We start from the raw sequence: 21,370 nt of genomic DNA, 5'->3' as shown, positions 1-21,370 counted from the left end.
CTTTTAGGGTTTTATGCCATAATTATAACTCCCTCTGTCAAACCCTATCCCCTGAACTGTCTCTTAAACTAATTGCATGCAATATTTATAATCATTTAAATTTAGCTAACTTTTAACTTATCTTTTTCCGCCTTTAGTAACTAAGCACCATTATTAACAGATAATTTGTTAATTTAATAAATAAATTAATCCGGCTGGAGCAGTCATCTTCTTCCTCATCATCTTTACATACAAAAAAATAGTACATACATTTTTTGCGGCTTGATATTTTTGTCTTACCGTCATCTGTGGCTGTGACCTCGTCGTGGTCGGTCTTGATGTCCTGCAGTTGCAAACGGTTGGAAATTTCAGGACGTGCCTTTGGACGAGATTCGACTACTCTGTCGGGCTTATCATACAAGTCACAGATCACGGCCACTGCATCCTCTAGAGCAGGGAGTGTATCCTGATACAGCGAGCCTTTGCCGCAGCCATGTTATTGTTATTGTTGTTATTGTTAATCTTTTTACGAATGCAGCTTTTCCAGTCTTTCCATACCTATCAAGAGCCAAGACCAGGCGGACCCACGCTATTTAACTCCTTTGAAAGCAGCTTCCTGGCGGCTTCAGCTGCCAGCTTATCACCCTTGAGGTAGTTTTTGGCTATCATTGGGTGTCTCTCCATAAATGCGATGAATATGGCATCTTGCTGCGCAGTTCTGTGTTTGCCCCTGTATACAATGAGGTGGTAAGTATACATTTTTACGAACATTTTCAACATTATTTACATGTTCCGTGGTTTTTTGTTTGACTGATTGGTCAGTTTGGCCTTTGATTCGTTGTCACAAATCTGTGTTTTTGTATCTATTAGCAGGAGTTGGACCCACTTTTACGCCCACTATCTCCACCACGCCAAGCAGCACAGCCTGCAGCGCACGGGGAGAGGACAATCCGGCGTTCACTTCAGCAGTAGCAGGGACTTGAATCTCTCCAGATTTACATAAATCGGATCTATTAATTTATTTTTTTACGAAATATTTATTTACCTTGTCAGTGTTACCGTGAACTTATCGATCAAATATACGGTCGGACTCTTAGAAATATACCAAAATACACCGTCTCATTTTAAAAATATACCGTAAATATACTGACGAATTCAAGTTCTATTTTATATATTCCTCGTCTTTGATATTCCGTCAAATATTACCAGCTATATAGAACATTTAGCCGTGCCCACACAATTTTAGCTCATTGATGAATAAATTTTCTACACAATTGGTTAGTTTTTAGTCCTTGCTTTTATTGTATTTTGACTAAAACAAGGTTTAAACAAAATAGTTCAACAAAAAAAACAGTCGCAAAAACAAACATTAAAGCAGATATCCGCACCACCTCTGATACTCCAGTTTATTCACGATGTTACCCCCTACCAGTGGGATCCAAAACAGAAGTAGAGAAACAAATAAAAGAACTACTAGATGACGGGATAATTAGACCATCTAGGTCCCCGGCCAATTCCCCCGTATGGCTGGTTCCGAAAAAAATGGATGCCTCTCAAAAGAAAAAATTCAGAGTAGTTATCGACTACAGGAAACTAAATTTAGTTACTGTTGCCGATAAATATCCCATTCCAAATATAAATGAAGTTTTAGCACAACTAGGAAACAACAAGTTCTTTTCAGTACTAGATCTTAAAAGAGGTTTCCATCAAATTCTATTAATAAAATCAGATATCGAAAGAACTGCATTCTCCATCAACAACGGTAAATACGAATTCACACGTCTCCCCTTTGGACTAAAAAATGCACCGGCAATATTCCAACGCACCCTTGACGATATCCTACGACCACATATTGGTGAAATCTGCTATATTTATATTGACGACATAATTATTTTTGGAAAAGATGAAAAAACACATGCTAACAATCTCGCGACCATACTCGATACCCTTGAACAAGCCAATATTAAATGCCAACTCGACAAATGCGAGTTCTTTAAAAATAAAGTAGAATTTTTAGGATTTATTATTTCCGATAGAGGCATAGAAACCAATCCTGCAAAGGTGGAAGCCATTTCCAAGTATCCTTGTCCGAAAACATTAAAGGATCTCAGATCCTTCCTAGGATTGTCCGGTTACTATAGAAGATTCATAAATAACTATGCAATGCTAGCCAAACCACTTACCTCATTATTAAGAGGGGAAGATGGTCGCGTATCTAAAAACAATTCGAGCAAAAAAATCATTCACTTTGACCCAGAGGCAATGAAAGCTTTCAAAAAACTCAAGAACACCCTCATTTCGACAGAAGTCATTTTACAATACCCAGATTTCAATAAAGAGTTTCAACTCACAACAGATGCCTCAAATTTCGCATTAGGAGCAGTTCTTGCTCAAAATGACAAACCAATATCCTTCATTTCCCGAACCCTTTCGAAAGCCGAAGAAAATTATGCAGCAAACGAAAAAGAAATGCTAGCAATAATATGGTCATTGAAGTCTTTGAGAAATTATCTCTATGGGGGAGCAAAGGTAAAAATTTACACCGACCATCAAACCTTAACCCATTCCATGAGCGATTGGAATGGAAACGCGAGAATAAAACGATGGAGAACATTTTTGGAAGAGTACGACTATCAGCTAATCTACAAACTAGGAAAAGCCAATGCAGTAGCTGACTCTTTGTCCAGAATCAAGGAAATAAACTCCATCACGACACAACATAGTAACCAAAGTTCCTCCGAAAGGTTAATTCATAGTATGGAAATACCAATAAATGCTTTTAAAAACCAAATCTTTATAATTCCAGGAAACGAAAATAATTACAAATTTAGTATACCATTTCCAACATTTCATCGACATGAAATTACACAAAACACATTCACAAATATTAAAAAAATACCTTAACCCCTCCGTTATTAATGGAATTCAAACAACCGAACATATTATGGGACAAATCCAAAAAATATACCCATCAAATTTCTTCCAATACAAAGTTAGATTCACACAAAGTAGAGTAGAAGATCTAAGTAACGAAAGCCAACAAGAAGAAGAGATCTTAAAAGTTCACAACAGGGCCCACAGGAATGCCGTAGAAAATCAAAAACAACTCATCGAAAAATTCTATTTTTCAAAAATGAAACAGAAAATTTCCACTATAGTAAAGCAGTGTCAGATTTGTAAGGAAGTAAAATACGACAGACACCCCACTAATCCCGAAATCGTGGAAACACCAATACCACAATATCCAGGTCACACTATTCACATTGATATTTATTCCACAGAAAGAAATTTAGTTTTGACAGCAATAGACAAATTTTCCAAATTAGCCCAAGGAAGAATCATCAAATCCAAATCCATCGAAGATATAAAACCATCCCTGCATGATACTCTGTTTTATTTCGGCGTACCAAAAAATGTAGTAATTGACAATGAAAAATCCTTAAATTCAGTTTCCATACCGTTTATGATGAAAGACCAATTGGGAATTCAGATATTTACAGCTCCACCCTACAAAAGCTCAGTAAATGTACAGGTAGAAAGATTCCATTCAACCCTCTCAGAAATAATGCGGTGTTTAAAAAGTAAAGGAATCTATAGCACATTTCAAGAATTACTGAATCAGGCCATTTACGAGTACAATTTCTCGATACACTCAGTATCCAACAGAAAACCGTTAGAAGTATTCTTTGGTAGAAACGTAACAACAAATCCTGACCAATACGAAATAAGCCGACAAAATAATATTGACAAACTTAAAAACAAACAGGACTCGGATTTGAAAAATCACAACAAGAAAAAAAAACCGATAATACTATACTCACCAGGTCAAGAAATATTCGTAAAAATAAACACACGGTTAGGATCAAAATTGTCTCCAAGATTTAAAAAAGAAATAGTAAAAGAAGACAATAACACTACAATTAAAGTTGTGTCAGGAAAAATTGTTCACAAAAGTAACATAAAAAGTTAATAACTGTCCGATATTCATAGGTCCATGTCCATGTCCGTATTAAAATGACTAAAGGTTATATTATAGGAAATAACTACACCCAAAACTAAAAGATTTATCCGATTGCGGGTTCCATCCGATTATAGCACCACGAATCGGAAAATACAATTTTTTTACGATATTCTTCATTCTCTTCCAGATTTATAACATCATTACTCCTCCTACAATTAGTAGCTGGATCTATCGAAATAACCAACTATACCGATTGCCATGTTTTAACCATTCATACTAAAACAGGCAAACTAACCTCAGAACATACAAAACTAATTCATGTCATAGATTTAACACTAATAAAACAAACTCTAGACCAAACTCTTTGGTACATAGAAAAAGACCTAAAAAATAATGCATTTTATAATACCTTGGACCATGAAATAAACCAAACTTACCTTATATTAAATACACTTACACCCACTCGACACAGTAGATCTATAGATATGATCGGCACGGCATGGAAATATATAGCCGGAAGTCCCGATCATGATGACCTAAATATGATCCAAAATAATCTTAATGATATAATTTCAAATTATAATAAGCAAATAGTAATAAATACACAATTTGAGAAACGAATAAACAAACTCACAGAAATAAACAATAGACTCTTGAATACAATAAAAAAAGACGAGGTGGAACGTTGTGAGCTGCTGCGGACACCGCAACTCTACAGTTATACCCGATACTAAGTCAGTATGGCTCTCTCCGGCAGAAGCCGCTAATATTGAACGACACGACAAAGAGTGCGTGCGAGAGAGACAGAAAATCAGTCTGAGCGTGACGTCGGGGCTGCGTAGCCACTGCAAATTTATTTGTTCCTTTTGGCTACAAAAATGATCCGATCTGATCCAGATTCAGCAATCTGATAGATATGGTCATTATCTATGATTCTGCGCTTTTAGTTTTCTCGAATGTGCAATATTGTGGATGCAACAGATTTTCGTTCTTTGTGGGGGCGGAAAGGGGTGGAGCGAAATTCTGAGATAAACATTTTGTAGTGAGATCTAACAGAAGTGCGGATACCAAATTTGGTTACTCTAGCCTTAATAGTCTCTGAGATTTGTGGATGCCCCAGATTTTCGTCCTTTGCGGGGGCGGAAGGGGGTGTGGCGAAATTTGGACACGAAACGGTCAAGGTCCGATATCACAGGAGTGTGGATAACAAATTTGGTTGCTATGGCTCTTATAGGTTCTGAGATCCTTGAACTCATATTTTGCAATTGGCAAAACCGACTATGAAACCTGTGTGTTAGAGAGAGACAGAGCGAGAAAGAATGAAATTGTTTTCTTGATTCTGGCTATAATAATTATACGATCTGGTTGAGATTTTACACTCTAGAACATATAGTCATCCTCTACGATTCTGCGTTTTTGGTTTTATCGTATCTTAAAAAATATAGATGCCACAGATTTTCGTCCTTTGTGGGGGCGGAAGTGGGCGGGGCGAAGTTTTGAAATATTTTTGTAGCAGTGACATATCACAGAAGTCTGGATCCAAAACATCGTTGCTCTAGCTCTTATAGTCTTTGAGCACTAGGCGCTGAAGGGGACGGACGGACGGACGGACAGACGGACAGACAGACAGGGCTCAATCGACTCGGCTATTGATGCTGATCAAGAATATATATACTTTATGGGGTCGGAAACGATTCCTTCTGGACGTTACACACATCAACTTTTACCACAAATCTAATATACCCCAATACTCATTCGAAGCAAACAAGAGCAAGACAAAAGGTGCTGATGACGATGAGAGGAATCCTAAGGCTACATCCTACTACACTTTTTAAACCCAGTAATAAAATGATGAATACATGAACAGAGAGGTTGAACTTTATTTTTATACCCGATACTCAAAACGAGGGGGAACGTTGTGAGTTGCTGCGGAGACCGCAACTCTACAGTTATACCCGATACTAAGTAGGTATGACTCTCCTCCGGCAGACGCCGCTAATATTAAACGACACGACAAAAAGTGCGTGCGAGAGAGACAGAAAATCAGTCTGAGCGTGACGTCGGGGGCTGCGTACCCACTGCAAATTTATTTGTTCCTTTTGGCTACAAAAATGATCCGATCTGATCCAGATTCAGCAATCTGATAGATATGATCATTATCTATAATTCTGCGTTTTTAGTTTTCTCGAATGTGCAATATTGTGGATGCAACAGATTTTCGTCCTTTGTGGGGGCGGAAAAGGGTATGGCGAAATTCTGAGATATACGTTTTATAGTGAGATCTAACAGAAGTGCGGATACCAAATTTGATTACTCTAGCCTTAATAGTCTCTGAGATTTGTGGATGCCCCCAGATTTTCGTCCTTTGCGGGGGCGGAAGGGGGTGTGGCGAAATTTGGACACGAAACGGTCAAGGTCCGATATCACAGGAGTGTGGATAACAAATTTGGTTGCTCTGGCTCTTATAGGTTCTGAGATCCTTGAACTCATATTTTGCAATTGACAAAACCGACCATGAAACCTGTGTGTTAGAGAGAGACAGGGCGAGAAAAAATGAAATTGTTTTCTTGATTCTGGCTATAATAATAATACGATCTGATTGAGATTTTACACTCTAGAACATATAGTCATCCTCTACGATTCTGCGTTTTTGGTTTTATCGTATCTTAAAAAATGTAGATGCCACAGATTTTCGTCCTTTGTGGGGGCGGAAGTGGGCGGGGCGAAGTTTTGAAATATTTTTGTAGCAGTGACATATCACAGAAGTCTGGATCCAAAACATCGTTGCTCTAGCTCTTATAGTCTTTGAGCACTAGGCGCTGAAGGGGACGGACAGACGGACAGACGGACGGACGGACAGACAGACATGGCTCAATCGACTCGGCTATTGATGCTGATCAAGAATATATATACTTTATGGGGTCGGAAACGATTCCTTCTGGACGTTACACACATCCACTTTTACCACAAATCTAATATACCCCAATACTCATTTTGAGTATCGGGTATAAAAAGCGGAAACGAAGCAGAGTTATCAGAATTTTAGGTTGGATGGTGGGTCCAGCCATTTTGTCTTGGCAGATCCATCGAACACTACGCGTAATTTGGTGGTTGTACTATCCTGCTTGTGGACGCAATGGTGAGGCAAGAAGTACTGCAGGAGGTCTGACTGCCGCGAAGCTGGCGACATGTGTCCTAATCACGATACTCCTGGAGAAACTCCATATATTTTGGCTTAAGCTGTGCATTTTTTGCTAGCTTCCTCTCCAAATTGAGAAATCTACGTAGCGCCTGCTGATACGATTCTCTTCATTCCTCTAGACTGAATTTGGTTGGCAAACGCACGGAGTAAGCTCCGGACTCTAGGCGAATGCAGTTTGTGACGAAATGCTGTTCGCAATGAATATCTTCCTCCGAAATTGATGAGGGCGAATAATCTCCATCGACTTCCCAAAACCGCCTTACACTATAGCACAAATTAGTCTCGCAAGCGGAGATGACAGGGGGATATTCAACGGCTGCTAGCGCCGCACGGGCTTTCTCAGAGTTTTTAATACTTCCTGACACTATCCAGCCAAGTTTCGTCTTCTGCAATGTTGGCAATTGGTCTGACAGTCGAATCTGTCCAACGCACATTAATTCGAAGAACAAACCAGCACCTATCAACAGATCGACACGCTGGGGCTTGGCGAAATTAGGATCAGCCAGTTTTAGATTATTTGGCATTGGCCAATCCTTTGCGTCTAGGCCGAAGTTAGGCTGCATTCCTGTGATTGAGGCAGTGATAATTGCAGAGAGGAAACCGCGATAGCTTTCGTCTTGAGATTGCAGGACGATGTCCACAGCCTTGCTGGATGGTAGAATTGACTCTCCAATACCGGCGATTTGAACGTGAGACGGGTGAGGATCTAACTGCAGCTGATTGGCGAGTCTCGATGTTATAAAGTTAACCTGAGAAGCGGAATCTAAAATGGCACGACATGGAATATCCAGAAATGGCAGACGCAAAGCGGAGATAGCGAAGAGCGAGCTGGCAGAGAGCGTTTAGCAGGGCAAGCAAGCGCAGAGCTTTAACAAACAAATGAGTGACATAGACATAAGTAACAAACAAAATAAGCGGCTGAGGGCCAAGAATTAGGTGCTATTTGGCAAGCAGCTAATCGGCTGGGTTCTGCTCCGAACAATGACTAAAGGTTATAGTATATGAAATAACTACACCCAAAACTAAAAGATTTATCCGATTGCGGGTTCCATCCGATTATATCACCACGAATCGGAAAATACAATTTTTTTACGATATTCTTCATTCTCTTCCAGATTGATAACATCATTACTCCTCCTACAATTAGTAGCTGGATCTATCGAAATAACCAACTATACCGATAGCCATGTTTTAACCATTCATACTAAAACAGGCAAACTAACCTCAGTACATACAAAACTAATTCATGTCATAGATTTAACACTAATAAAACAAACTCTAGACCAAACTTTTGGTACATAGAAAAAGACCTAAAAAATAATGAATTTTATAATACCTTGGACCATGAAATAAACCAAACTTGCCTTATATTAAATACACTTACACCCACTCGACACAGTAGATCTAAAGATATGATCGGCACGGCATGGAAATATATAGCCGGAAGTCCCGATCATGATGACCTAAATATGATCCAAAATAATCTTAATGATATAATTTCAAATTATAATAAGCAAATAGTAATAAATACACAATTTGAGAAACGAATAAACAAACTCACAGAAATAAACAATAGACTCTTGAATACAATAAAAAAAGACAATTCATTCAGCAACGAAATAGCCATTAGTCTACAAATTCAAACCCGACTTATAAAAGAAGAACTAATCAATGTAAAATATGCAATTCAATGGGCAAAAATAAATATAGTAAACACATTCCTTCTTAACGAAAACGAAATAGAGACAATTAAAGAAAACTTTAAGGAAATACTAACCCCACTCAATTCAATAGAAGAAATGCTTGAGTTTGCAGACGTCTCAATTTTATATAATAAAAACACATTACTCTATATTATTAGAATCCCTAAGTTAGAAAAAGAAACCTATAAAGATATCATTATTCGACCGGTCGTCCGAAAAAACCTCATTGTTAATTTACCTTTCCAAGAAATATTTATTAATGAATTGAACACTTACGGAATTAGTAAACCATGTAAAGACTACAATAACGTAAAAATTTGCAAAACAAATAATGTAATCAACTTAAACCACGATAACTGTATTAGTAGATTATTGATAGGGAAAGATTCCTCGTGTAACTACAGCAATACAGAACACATCGAACCTATAGAAGAAATAGATTCCGACTCACTCCTCCTAAATAACTTCAACGGAACAATAAAATGGCAAAACGGCTATGAAAAACTAAGGGGCACGTACTTACTAAAGTACTGGAACGATACAATAAACATTAGCGAAAAGAAATTTACAAGCATTCACAAAACTATAACCAAACCACAAACTCCAATCGTACAAGTAGGCCCATTGCAAGAAAAACCCATAAAAATACTTTCTCTCAAAGCACTCGATGAACTTCACATCAACAATACGAAACACTTAAACTTCCTTCAAACTCACTCCTCAATAAATAGTATGACTCTTATTACGCTATTTGTAACTGCAATAATACTGATCATAATATCACATGTGTGTCGAAAACCCCAAAAATTGATACTCAACATTCCTCCAGAAATACCAGACATCAAAATCAAAACCGATACAAAGATACCAACAAACACAAACCAAAATCTTGAATTTAATAACATACCATATTTCTAAAAATTCATTTGAGGACAAATGAAATAAGAGGGGAAGAGTTAACACCCTAAGAGTTCAATACTCTTATTTCCAATTAAAACAGAAAAAAGTATAAAAATTCTTGCCCAATAGTTTATTACCCAATTGTAATAACAATGCGCAAGAATTCTGTCACAATTTACACAAAAAGTAAAAACCATTTCCTGCCTAAAACAAGAACCGAAACATTGTATTTCTGGAAGTGCTTATGCGCTCCACTTCAAGTCAGCACTTCACGAGAAACCATCGCCCCCACCCCGCCTTCGACGTCGCGACTGCGATAATGTCGACAATGCATTTCTGATGACTCCGCTGTTCTTCACCCCCAACATCGACCAGCAACATTGACTTCCTATTGCCGGTCAATAACTGCAACTCCGCTGTCGCCACTGACGCCGCCGCCTACAATAATTCTGAAGACCCCAACAATTCGGCCTCTGCCGAAGTTCCTCTGCCGCGTTCATCGATAGGTTTCTTTAAGAATTATAATTCTAGATTTAAGCAGTCACATTCTGATATTCAATAAAAGCACTTCGCTAATGTGAACAGAATCAAAATAATCTTTTATTTTGTCCTTCGAATAAGGATAAAATTAACTTATATGAACTTTATTTCATTTTGCAAGCCTAACTAGCAATACTATAAAAGCAGCTTATTTAAGAATTGTATAGTTCATAGTCATTAATGCATAATTTTCCCATTCATATGCTCATCAATAATTGTATTCGTGAGCCTCTGACCCGGAAACCGTTGAACGAAAGACCCAGAAACGATATTGGGATTAAAAAACAGTACACTACACAATTTTGACAAGAAAATTCAATTCAAAAGGTTCCCGCCAAAACCAACTGCGTGTCTGTTGAGTATAAAAATATTTGCCCAAGCAAACAAATTGTTTATTTTATCGTTTGTCCAATCGACGTTTCACATCTCTCAAAAATGCCCATGGTTCCCCATTATGCGCCTAGTTTACATTAATTATAATAATCTTAAATGTTTGAAAAAGTGGACAGATCTTTCTTTCCTGGTCAAACATTAGGTCTTGAGGGACACTTTCAATATTTTCTTTAGCAAACCATAATTAAAATAGTGGAACTAGTTAGTCGGTTGTTTCGATTTTGAGAACAAATTTCTCCATTATAGCATTAAGACGCTTGCGCTCCTTGAGCTGTTGCTGAATTAGGTCTGAGATCTGTGTGCCTAGAGCCAAAAGCGCGTCCGTATTGGCTTCTGTGCGCTGGGCGTTCAAGCGAGTTTGTCTATTCATGTCCCGCAGCTCCTTTGCAATGTCCATTAGCATCGGCACCGTGCTCTCGTGTTCAATTTCTAATTCATTTACATCATTTTGAACCAGCTTGCGCTTTTTGGCAGATGGAGTTTGCGAAGTGCTAGTGCGCTCCAATTTCACGCCCATATGTCTGGGAGTCTGTCTGTCCCAATCCTAAATCTTATTGACCTGCCATCGTTGCACCATCGCAGAATATGCAATGGCGTAATGTTCGTGCACAAGCTCCTTCTTGGGACTGTTGACTCCCAAACTCTCTTGGGTCAGATTGACTTGGCCGTTCCATCTAGACCTACCCGTACTTTTAGGCCTATCCGTCTACCCATATGTAGGTCTAATTATGCTGATCATGAACCTTTTAGGGTTTTATGCCATAATTATAACTCCCTCTGTCATACCCTATCCCCTGAACTGTCTCTTAAACTAATTGCATGCAATATTTATAATCATTTAAATTTAGCTAACTTTCAACTTATCTTTTTCCGCCTTTAGTAACTAAGCACCATTATTAACAGATAATTTGTTAATTTAATAAATAAATTGATCCGGCTGGAGCAGTCATCTTCTTCCTCATCATCTTTACATATAAAAAAATAGTACATACATTTTTTGCGGCTTGATATTTTTGTCTTACCGTCATCTGTGGCTGTGACCTCGTCGTGGTCGGTCTTGATGTCCTGCAGTTGCAAACGGTTGGAAATTTCAGGACGTGCCTTTGGACGAGATTCGACTACTCTGTCGGGCTTATCATACAAGTCACAGATCACGGCCACTGCATCCTCTAGAGCAGGGAGTGTATCCTGATACAGCAGCATCAATAGCCGAGTCGATTGAGCCCTGTCTGTCTGTCCGTCTGTCCGTCCGTCCGTCCGTCCGTCCGTCCGTCCGTCCGTCCGTCCGTCCCTTCAGCGCCTAGTGCTCAAAGACTATAAGAGCTAGAGCAACGATGTTTTGGATCCAGACATCTGTGATATGTCACTGCTACAAAAATATTTCAAAACTTTGCCCCGCCCACTTCCGCCCCCACAAAGGACTAAAATCTGTGGCATCCACATTTTTAAAGATACGATAAAACCAAAAACGCAGAATCGTAGAGGAAGACTATATGTTCTAGAGTGTAAAATCTCAACCAGATCGTATAATTATTATAGCCAGAATCAAGAAAACAATTTCATTCTTTCTCGCTCTGTCTCTCTCTAACACACAGGTTTCATGGTCGGCTTTGCCAATTGCAAAATATGAGTTCAAGGATCTCAGAACCTATAAGATCCAGAGCAACCAAATTTGGTATCCACACTCCTGTGATATCGGACCTTGACCGTTTCGTGTCCAAATTTCGCCACACCCCCTTCCGCCCCCGCAAAGGACGAAAATCTGGGGCATCCACAAATCTCAGAGACTATTAAGGCTAGAGTAACCAACTTTGGTATCCGCACTTCTGTTAGATCTCACTATAAAACGTATATCTCAGAATTTCGCTCCACCCCCTTCTGCCCCCACAAAGGACGAAAATCTGTTGCATCCACAATATTGCACATTCGAGAAAACTAAAAACGCAGAATCATAGATAATGACTATATCTTTCAGATTGCTGAATCTGGATCAGATCGGATCATTTTTGTAGCCAAAAGCAAGAAATCAATTTGCAGTGGCCACGCAGCGCCCGACGTCACGCTCAGACTGATTTTCTGTCTCTCTCGCACGCACTCTTTGTCGTGTGGTTCAATATTAGCGGCGTCTGCCGCAGGAGAGCCGTACTGACTTATTATCGGGTATAACTGTAGAGTTGCGGTGTCCGCAGCAACTCACAACGTTCCACCTCGTTTAAAGTCGCCTTGTGTGGCGATATCTGCAAAATGTACCGCTGTGTACGCGTTTCCCATCCCGATACGCTCGTGCAGTGCATCCTATGGCGCAATGACCCGAAGGAGGAGATTCAGGTGTTCAAGTCGGAGACTGTTACTTACGGAACCAAACCTGCCGCTTTCTTAGCAATTCGTGCTATGCATCAATTGGCAAATGATGAAGAGTTGCGTTTTCCGCTTGGCGCTGATGTTGTTCGAAGAGATTTCTATGTCGATGATCTCATATCTGGAGGGGACAGCATTGATTCTGTCATCAAGATTCGTCAGCAGGTAAAGGAGCTACTTTCGAAAGGATGTTTTCCCATACGTAAATGGTGTTCCAATGAACCCGCTGCTTTGGAAGGCGTATCGGAGGCGGATCGCGAAAAGTTCCTTACCTTTCATGACGGGACTGAAGTAACCAAGGCGCTTGGTCTAGTTTGGGATCCCACCACGGACAATCTTCTGTTTAGCTTCGCTCACGTCGGAACCGCTGCAGGCACAACCTTGAAGCGTTCGGTCCTGTCTACACTAGCTAGGTTCTACAATCCTCTAGGGCTCATCTCTCCCATCATCACAAAAGCTAAAATATTTATGCAGTCGCTATGGAACGAAGCCAAGCCATACGACTTGGATTGAGCTGACTTCGTAGTTGTCGATGGCTAAAAACTTTAAGTTTCCACGTTACGTGCTTCGGCAGCAAGCCAGATTAGAAATGCACGCGTTTTGTGATGCGAGCCAAGCAGCATATGGCGCCTGTGTATACATGCGTTCGGAAGCTCTTGGCATTGTGCAAAGTCATCTCTTATGCTCTAAATCCAGAGTCGCGCCCTTGAAAAGTATGACTATCCCCAAGCTTGAGCTGTCCGCTGCCCTCGTATTAGCCGAACTAGTGTCCACCATAGTTAAGGGATTATCAGCTCCATGCCAAATACATTGCTGGTCGGATTCGTCCATAGCCCTTGCCTGGATTCGAGAATCACCATTGAATTTTAATATATTTGTTTCTAATCGAGTTCAGCGGATTCAGGAGCTCACCGCTGGAATGACTTGGCATCACGTGCCCACAAAGTTGAATCCTTCCGACATCATATCACGTGGATCCACGCCCGCTGAACTAATGGATAGCAGCCTTTGGATCTCTGGACCACCATTCTTGCGTCTTGAGAGCTCAGAGTGGCCTGCAGGCTTGCAATTGCCGACCGATGTCCCAGAACGTCGTCATGCAGCATTGGTTGTTTCAAACGAAAGGGTTGTATCGTACGATTGCAAATTTCAAAACTCATTCGGATCCATGCAGCGCGTCTTTGCTTACATATATCGATTCTACATTCTCAAGGACAAAGGCATAGCGCGGTCAAAGGGTCAACTTACCGTAATCGACATCAAAAATGGTACGCATTTGCTCATAAGGGCAATACAGCAGCAACAATTTTCGGAAGAGATAAGGGCCCTCGCCAGCAAACAGGCCCTACCCCCAAAAAGCACGATGGCCTCACTGAATCCATTTCTGGATAGCTTTGGATTGCTGCGTGTTGGAGGCCGCCTCCAAAATGCCGAATTGGACTACGACGCGAAGCACCCGATCCTGCTTCCTAAGGGACATCCTGTCACTGTCTCTATTATTATCTTCTTTCACGAAAGGTTTCTCCACGCAGGAGCTCAAGGATTGCTCGGACTGCTTCGGCAAAAATTCTGGCCTATTGGTGGACGCAAATATGTTGCGGGAATCATTCGCAAATGTGTTGGATGCTTTCGTTTGAAGCCAGTGCTGAGGGAACATATCATGGGAAACTTGCCTGCGGATCGCGTAAGGACTAATCCAGCATTCCACACAACGGGCGTTGATTTTTGCGGACCCTTTTATCACAAGTCGGAAGTCAGAAGCAGGCCTCCTATCAAATGTTACATCGCTGTCTTCGTATGCTTTAGCACCAAAGCAACTCATTTGGAAGTCGTTCGGGATCTATCTACAGAATACTTTCTGGCAGCATTAAGGCGTTTTATAAGTCTACGTCCCAAACCTCGAATCATCTGGTCAGACGGAAAAAACGAAATTAAAAGCGAAAAGTATAAGATTGAAGAAAAATTTAATCTCGAAAATTCGAAGAAATCCGCGATCCTTAAAACTTAAAAACCATGAACGCCTTCCCAGGTACGTTTGCGTTTGACGAATATGGTCGGCCTTTCATTATTTTGCGTGACCAGGAGAGCCAGAAGCGCATCACAGGAACAGATGCCATCAAGACGCATATCATGGCTGCACGTCAGATCGCCTCGACTGTGAAGACGTCTCTGGGACCGAAGGGTCTAGACAAGATCATGGTCAGCTCTGATGGCGATGTGACTGTCACCAATGACGGTGCCACTATTATGAAACTGATGGAGGTGGAAGCTAATGGTGCAGTTGTCGCAGTCGCAGGACGATGAAATTGGCGACGGCACCACTGGCGTTGTTGTCTTAGCCGGTGCACTGCTAGAGCAGGCAGAGAGCTTGATCGACCGTGGCATTCATCCCATTCGCATTGCAGATGGCTTCGAGCTGGCTGCTCAGTGAGCCATTAAGCAACTCGATGCAATTGCTGAACCCTTCCCCGTGGATCCTAACAATAAGGAGCAACTCATTCAGATAGCTATGACCACGCTGGGAAGCAAGATTGTGAACAAATGCCATCGTCAAATGGTCGAGATGGCAGTAGACGCTGTTCTCAATGTGGCCGATATTGAAAAGAAGGATGTCAACTTTGAGCTCATCAAGATCGAGACTAAGGTCGGAGGTCGCATGGAGGACTCGATGCTGGTGAAGGGCGTCATTGTGGACAAGACTCTTAGCCACTCGCAAATGCCGAAAGAGTTGAAAAATGTTAAGCTGGCCATCCTCACCTGCCCATTTGAGCCTCCCAAGCCCAAGAACAAGCATAAGTTGGACCTTACCTCTGCCGAGGACTACAGGGCGCTGCGCGAGTACGAGCAGGAGAAGTTTACGCTGATGGTCAAGCAAGTGAAAGACGCCGGTGCCACTCTGGCCATCTGTCAGTGGGGCTTTGACGACGAAGCCAACCATCTAATGCTGCAGCAGGATCTCCCCGCAGTACGCTGGGTGGGTGGTCCTGAGATAGAGCTCATCGCTATTGCAACTGGCGGTCGCATTGTTCCGCGGTTTGAGGAGCTGACTCCTGAAAAGTTCGGATCAGCCGGTCTCGTGCGTGAGATGGCTTTCGGCACGTCGAAGGACAAAATGCTTGTGATTGAGGAGTGCAAAAACTCAAAGGCAGTCACAATCTTTCTGCGTGGAGGCAACGCAATGATCATTGCCGAGGCCAAACGCTCTATCCACGATGCGATCTGTGTGGTGCGCTCGTTAGTCAAGGACTCGCGTATTGTGTACGGTGGTGGAGCCGCAGAGATCAGTTGCTCCCTGGCTGTGGCCAAGGAGGTCGATCAGCTGTCTACCCTGGAGCAGTACGCATTCCGCGCCTTTTCCGTGGCCTAAGAGAGCATTCCCCTGGCCCTGGCCGAGAACAGCGGTCTCCATCCGATTGAAACGCTGTCGGAATTAAAGGCCAGTCAGGTAGCTGAGAAGAAACCTAGCTTGGGTGTTGACTGCATGCTGACCGGCGATTCGGACATGAAGAGCCACAATGTTGTAGAGTCGTTGAACTCGAAGAAACAGCAAATCTTGTTGTCCACCCAGCTCGTCAAAATGATACTCAAGATCGATGACGTGCGATCTAAGAACGATGGTAGCATGTAGAGAACTTTCTGAGTGCCCTCGCCACGCAACACACATCGATCAGCACCCAGACATAGATTTTTCACACATCCCCTTCGCTTTGCTATTTTCTCACGAACACCTGCGAATCGCCTCATCTACTTATGTTTATCTGTATTAATTGTTTAAATTTATTAATCAACAACTAAATTCTTTTGAAAAGAACAAAAAGTATATAAACGAGGGGGAACGTTGTGAGTTGCTGCGGAGACCGCAACTCTAAATTTATACCCGATACTAAGTCAGTACGGCTCTCCTCCGGCAGACGCCGCTAATATTAAACGCCACGACAAAGAGTGCGTGCGAGAGAGACAGAAAATCAGTCTGAGCGTGACGTCGGGGGCTGCGTAGCCAGTGCAAATTGATTTGTTCCTTTTGGCTATAAAAATTATCTGATCTGATCCAGATTCAGCAATCTGATAGATATGGTCATTATCTATGATTCTGCGTTTTTAGTTTTCTCGAATGTGCAATATTGTGGATGCAACAGATTTTCGTCCTTTGTGGGGGCGGAAAAGGGTGGGGCGAAATTCTGAGATATACGTTTTATAGTGAGATCTAACAGAAGTGCGGATACCAAATTTGGTTACTCTAGCCTTAATAGTCTCTGAGATTTGTGGATGCCCCAGATTTTCGTCCTTTGCGGGGGCGGAAGGGGGTGTGGCGAAATTTGGACACGAAACGGTCAAGGTCCGATATCACAGGAGTGTGGATACCAAATTTGGTTGCTCTGGCTCTTATAGGTTCTGAGATCCTTGAACTCATATTTGAGTTTGACAAAACCGACCATGAAACCTGTGTGTTAGAGAGAGACAGAGCGAGAAAGAATGAAATTGTTTTCTTGATTCTGGCTATAATCATTATTCGATCTGGTTCAGATTTTGCGCTGTAGAAGATATGGTCATCCTCACCGATTCTGCGTTTTTGGTTTTATCGTATCTTTAAAAATGGGGATGCCACAGATTTTCGTCCTTTGTGGGGGCGAAAGTGGGCGGGGCGAAGTTTTGAAATATTTTTGTAGCAGTGACATATCACAGAAGTCTGGATCCAAAACATCGTTGCTCTAGCTCTTATAGTCTTTGAGCACTAGGCGCTGAAGGGGACGGACGGACGGACGGACGGACGGACAGACGGACAGACAGACAGGGCTCAATCGACTCGGCTATTGATGCTGATCAAGAATATATATACTTTATTGGGTCGGAAACGATTCCTTCTGGACGTTACACACATCCACTTTTACCACAAATCTAATATACCCCAATACTCATTTTGAGTATCGGGTATAAAAAGGAGCTATCCTTGGTACACAAATACAACGCTACAAATTTTGTAGGAGCAAAAAATTAGCTTTTGGAGCTTCGGCAAATGTTCCTCAGCGATCCTCATACGTCGGCTGTGTCACATCTCTGCGTTTCTAGTGGAATCGACTGGAAATTCATCCCCCCTCGCTCACCTCATTTTGGGGGTTTGTGGGAGGCGGCTGTTAAAGCAGCTAAATATCATTCTCATCGCATCGTCGGGACCTACATTTTTACTCTTGATGAAATTCAGACCTTGGCTTGTGAAATCTCTGCTTTGTTAAATTCCCGTCCGCTTTATGCAATTACAGAAAGTCCCGATGATCTAGATGTGCTCACGCCAAACCACTTTCTCAATGGAGCCCCGAAAGCTGCATTCGACGAGCCAGATGTGGCGCATCTCCGGGTCAACCTACTTAGTCGATGGCAGCGGCTGTGTCAAATGAAGCAGGCGTTTTGGAGAAAATGGAGTACGGCGTATCTTTCGATTCTTCAGGAGCGGAGCAAGTGGCGGTCATCGTCTCCAAACATCAAGCTAGGAGCGCTCGTCATGATCAAGGAGGAAACGCTGCCACCATTAAGGTGGCCGCTTGGCCGCATTGAGAGCGTCATCCCAGGAAAAGATGGAACCATCAGAGTAGCCGTCATCCGCACTCAAAAAGGCCTTTTCAAGAGGGCCGTTGGAAAAATAGCGGTTCTGCCCCTTCAGGATGGATCTGTTGAAAGCCTTTGCCTTCCAACGGGGGGTGAATGTTCGGAGCAGAACCCAGCCGATTAGCTGCTTGCCAAATAGCACCTAATTCTTGGACCTCAGCCGCTTATTTTGTTTGTTACTTATGTCTATGTCACTCATTTTTTTGTTAAAGCTCTGCGCTTGCTTGCCCTGCTAAACGGTCTCTGCCAGCTCGCTCTTCGCTATCTCCGCTTTGCGTCTGCCTACCGACGTCGGCGGAGCGGCAATGTAAAGGGCAGGCAAGCCACACTTGCAATTTGGATGTCACGCATTAAAGAACATATCGTAATTTTATTTCTGCGCCGAGTTTTATTTAATTCGAAATAATTAGTCGGCCGATTGGGGATAAAAAACATTATCTCCACAGTCATTTTAATACGGACATGGACATGGACCTATGAATATCGGACAGTTATTAACTTTTTATGTTACTTTTGTGAACAATTTTTCCTGACACAGTTTTAATTGTAGTGTTATTGTCTTCTTTTACTATTTCTTTTTTAAATCTTGGAGACAATTTTGATCCTAACCGTGTGTTTATTTTTACGAATATTTCTTGACCTGGTGAGTATAGTATTATCGGTTTTTTTTTCTTGTTGTGATTTTTCAAATCCGAGTCCTGTTTGTTTTTAAGTTTGTCAATATTATTTTGTCGGCTTATTTCGTATTGGTCAGGATTTGTTGTTACGTTTCTACCAAAGAATACTTCTAACGGTTTTCTGTTGGTTACTGAGTGTATCGAGAAATTGTACTCGTAAATGGCCTGATTCAGTAATTCTTGAAATTTGCTATAGATTCCTTTACTTTTTAAACACCGCATTATTTCTGAGAGGGTTGAATGGAATCTTTCTACCTGTCCATTTACTGAGCTATTGTAGGGTGGAGCTGTAAATATCTGAATTCCCAATTGGTCTTTCATCATAAACGGTATGGAAGCTGATTTTAAGGATTTTTCATTGTCAATTACTACATTTTTTGGTACGCCGAAATAAAACAGAATATCATGCAGGGATGGTTTTATATCTTCGATGGATTTGGATTTGATGATTCTTCCTTGGGCTAATTTGGAAAATTTGTCTATTGCTGTCAAAACTAAATTTCTTTCTGTGGAATAAATATCAATGTGAATAGTGTGACCTGGATATTGTGGTATTGGTGTTTCCACGATTTCGGGATTAGTGGGGTGTCTGCCGTATTTTACTTCCTTACAAATCTGACACTGCTTTACTATAGTGGAAATTTTCTGTTTCATTTTTGAAAAATAGAATTTTTCGATGAGTTGTTTTTGATTTTCTACGGCATTCCTGTGGGCCCTGTTGTGATCTTTTAAGATCTCTTCTTCTTGTTGGCTTTCGTTACTTAGATCTTCTACTCTACTTTGTGTGAATCTAACTTTGTATTGGAAGAAATTTGATGGGTATATTTTTTGGATTTGTCCCATAATATGTTCGGTTGTTTGAATTCCATTAATAACATAGGTGTTAAGGTATTTTTTTAATATTTGTGAATGTGTTTTGTGTAATTTCATGTCGATGAAATGTTGGAAATGGTATACTAAATTTGTAATTATTTTCGTTTCCTGGAATTATAAAGATTTGGTTTTTAAAAGCATTTATTGGTATTTCCATACTATGAATTAACCTTTCGGAGGAACTTTGGTTACTATGTTGTGTCGTGATGGAGTTTATTTCCTTGATTCTGGACAAAGAGTCAGCTACTACATTGGCTTTTCCTAGTTTGTAGATTAGCTGATAGTCGTACTCTTCCAAAAATGTTCTCCATCGTTTTATTCTCGCGTTTCCATTCCAATCGCTCATGGAATGGGTTAAGGGTTGATGGTCGGTGTAAATTTTTACCTTTGCTCCCCCATAGAGATAATTTCTCAAAGACTTCAATGACCATATTATTGCTAGCATTTCTTTTTCGTTTGCTGCATAATTTTCTTCGGCTTTCGAAAGGGTTCGGGAAATGAAGGATATTGGTTTGTCATTTTGAGCAAGAACTGCTCCTAATGCGAAATTTGAGGCATCTGTTGTGAGTTGAAACTCTTTATTGAAATCTGGGTATTGTAAAATGACTTCTGTCGAAATGAGGGTGTTCTTGAGTTTTTTGAAAGCTTTCATTGCCTCTGGGTCAAGGTGAATGATTTTTTTGCTCGAATTGTTTTTAGATACGCGACCATCTTCCCCTCTTAATAATGAGGTAAGTGGTTTGGCTAGCATTGCATAGTTATTTATGAATCTTCTATAGTAACCGAACAATCCTAGGAAGGATCTGAGATCCATTAATGTTTTCGGACAAGGATACTTGGAAATGGCTTCCACCTTTGCAGGATTGGTTTCTATGCCTCTATCGGAAATAATAAATCCTAAAAATTCTACTTTATTTTTAAAGAGCTCGCATTTGTCGAGTTGGCATTTAATATTGGCTTGTTCAAGGGTATCGAGTATGGTCGCGAGATTGTTAGCATGTGTTTTTTCATCTTTTCCAAAAATAATTATGTCGTCAATATAAATATAGCAGATTTCACCAATATGTGGTCGTAGGATATCGTCAAGGGTGCGTTGGAATATTGCCGGTGCATTTTTTAGTCCAAAGGGGAGACGTGTGAATTCGTATTTACCGTTGTTGATGGAGAATGCAGTTCTTTCGAT

At 41.0% G+C, this 21,370-nt stretch overlaps 1 protein-coding gene, 1 long non-coding RNA gene and 1 pseudogene across 3 annotated transcripts; 1 reads left to right on the top strand and 2 right to left on the bottom strand.

Moving 5' to 3' along the window:
• Positions 1 to 115: 115 nt before the first annotated feature.
• On the bottom strand, positions 116 to 1,041 carry LOC117192753. Of its 2 annotated transcripts, XR_004474436.1 has the most exons (4): positions 1,025 to 1,041; positions 767 to 966; positions 280 to 709; positions 116 to 222 (listed from the first exon to the last, which is right to left on the bottom strand). It is a non-coding gene; the product is annotated as an uncharacterized LOC117192753 (long non-coding RNA). The 2 variants fall into 2 exon arrangements; XR_004474435.1 differs by lacking the exon at positions 1,025 to 1,041 and having other exon boundaries at positions 767 to 1,011.
• Positions 1,042 to 10,880: 9,839 nt separating this feature from the next.
• On the bottom strand, positions 10,881 to 11,195 carry LOC117193061. Its single transcript, XM_033397794.1, has one exon. It carries the CDS (start codon positions 11,193 to 11,195, stop codon positions 10,881 to 10,883), a length of 315 nt encoding a protein of 104 aa, XP_033253685.1.
• Positions 11,196 to 14,959: 3,764 nt separating this feature from the next.
• LOC117192742 lies at positions 14,960 to 16,847 on the top strand (annotated as a pseudogene).
• The last annotated feature ends 4,523 nt before the right edge of the window (positions 16,848 to 21,370 follow it).

The sequence above is a fragment of the Drosophila miranda genome (assembly GCF_003369915.1).
Source record: "Drosophila miranda strain MSH22 chromosome Y unlocalized genomic scaffold, D.miranda_PacBio2.1 Contig_Y2_pilon, whole genome shotgun sequence".
Taxonomy (NCBI): Eukaryota; Metazoa; Arthropoda; class Insecta; order Diptera; family Drosophilidae; genus Drosophila; species Drosophila miranda.
Note: the sequence above shows the minus strand (reverse complement) of the source record. Positions and strands in the feature narration are given on the sequence as shown.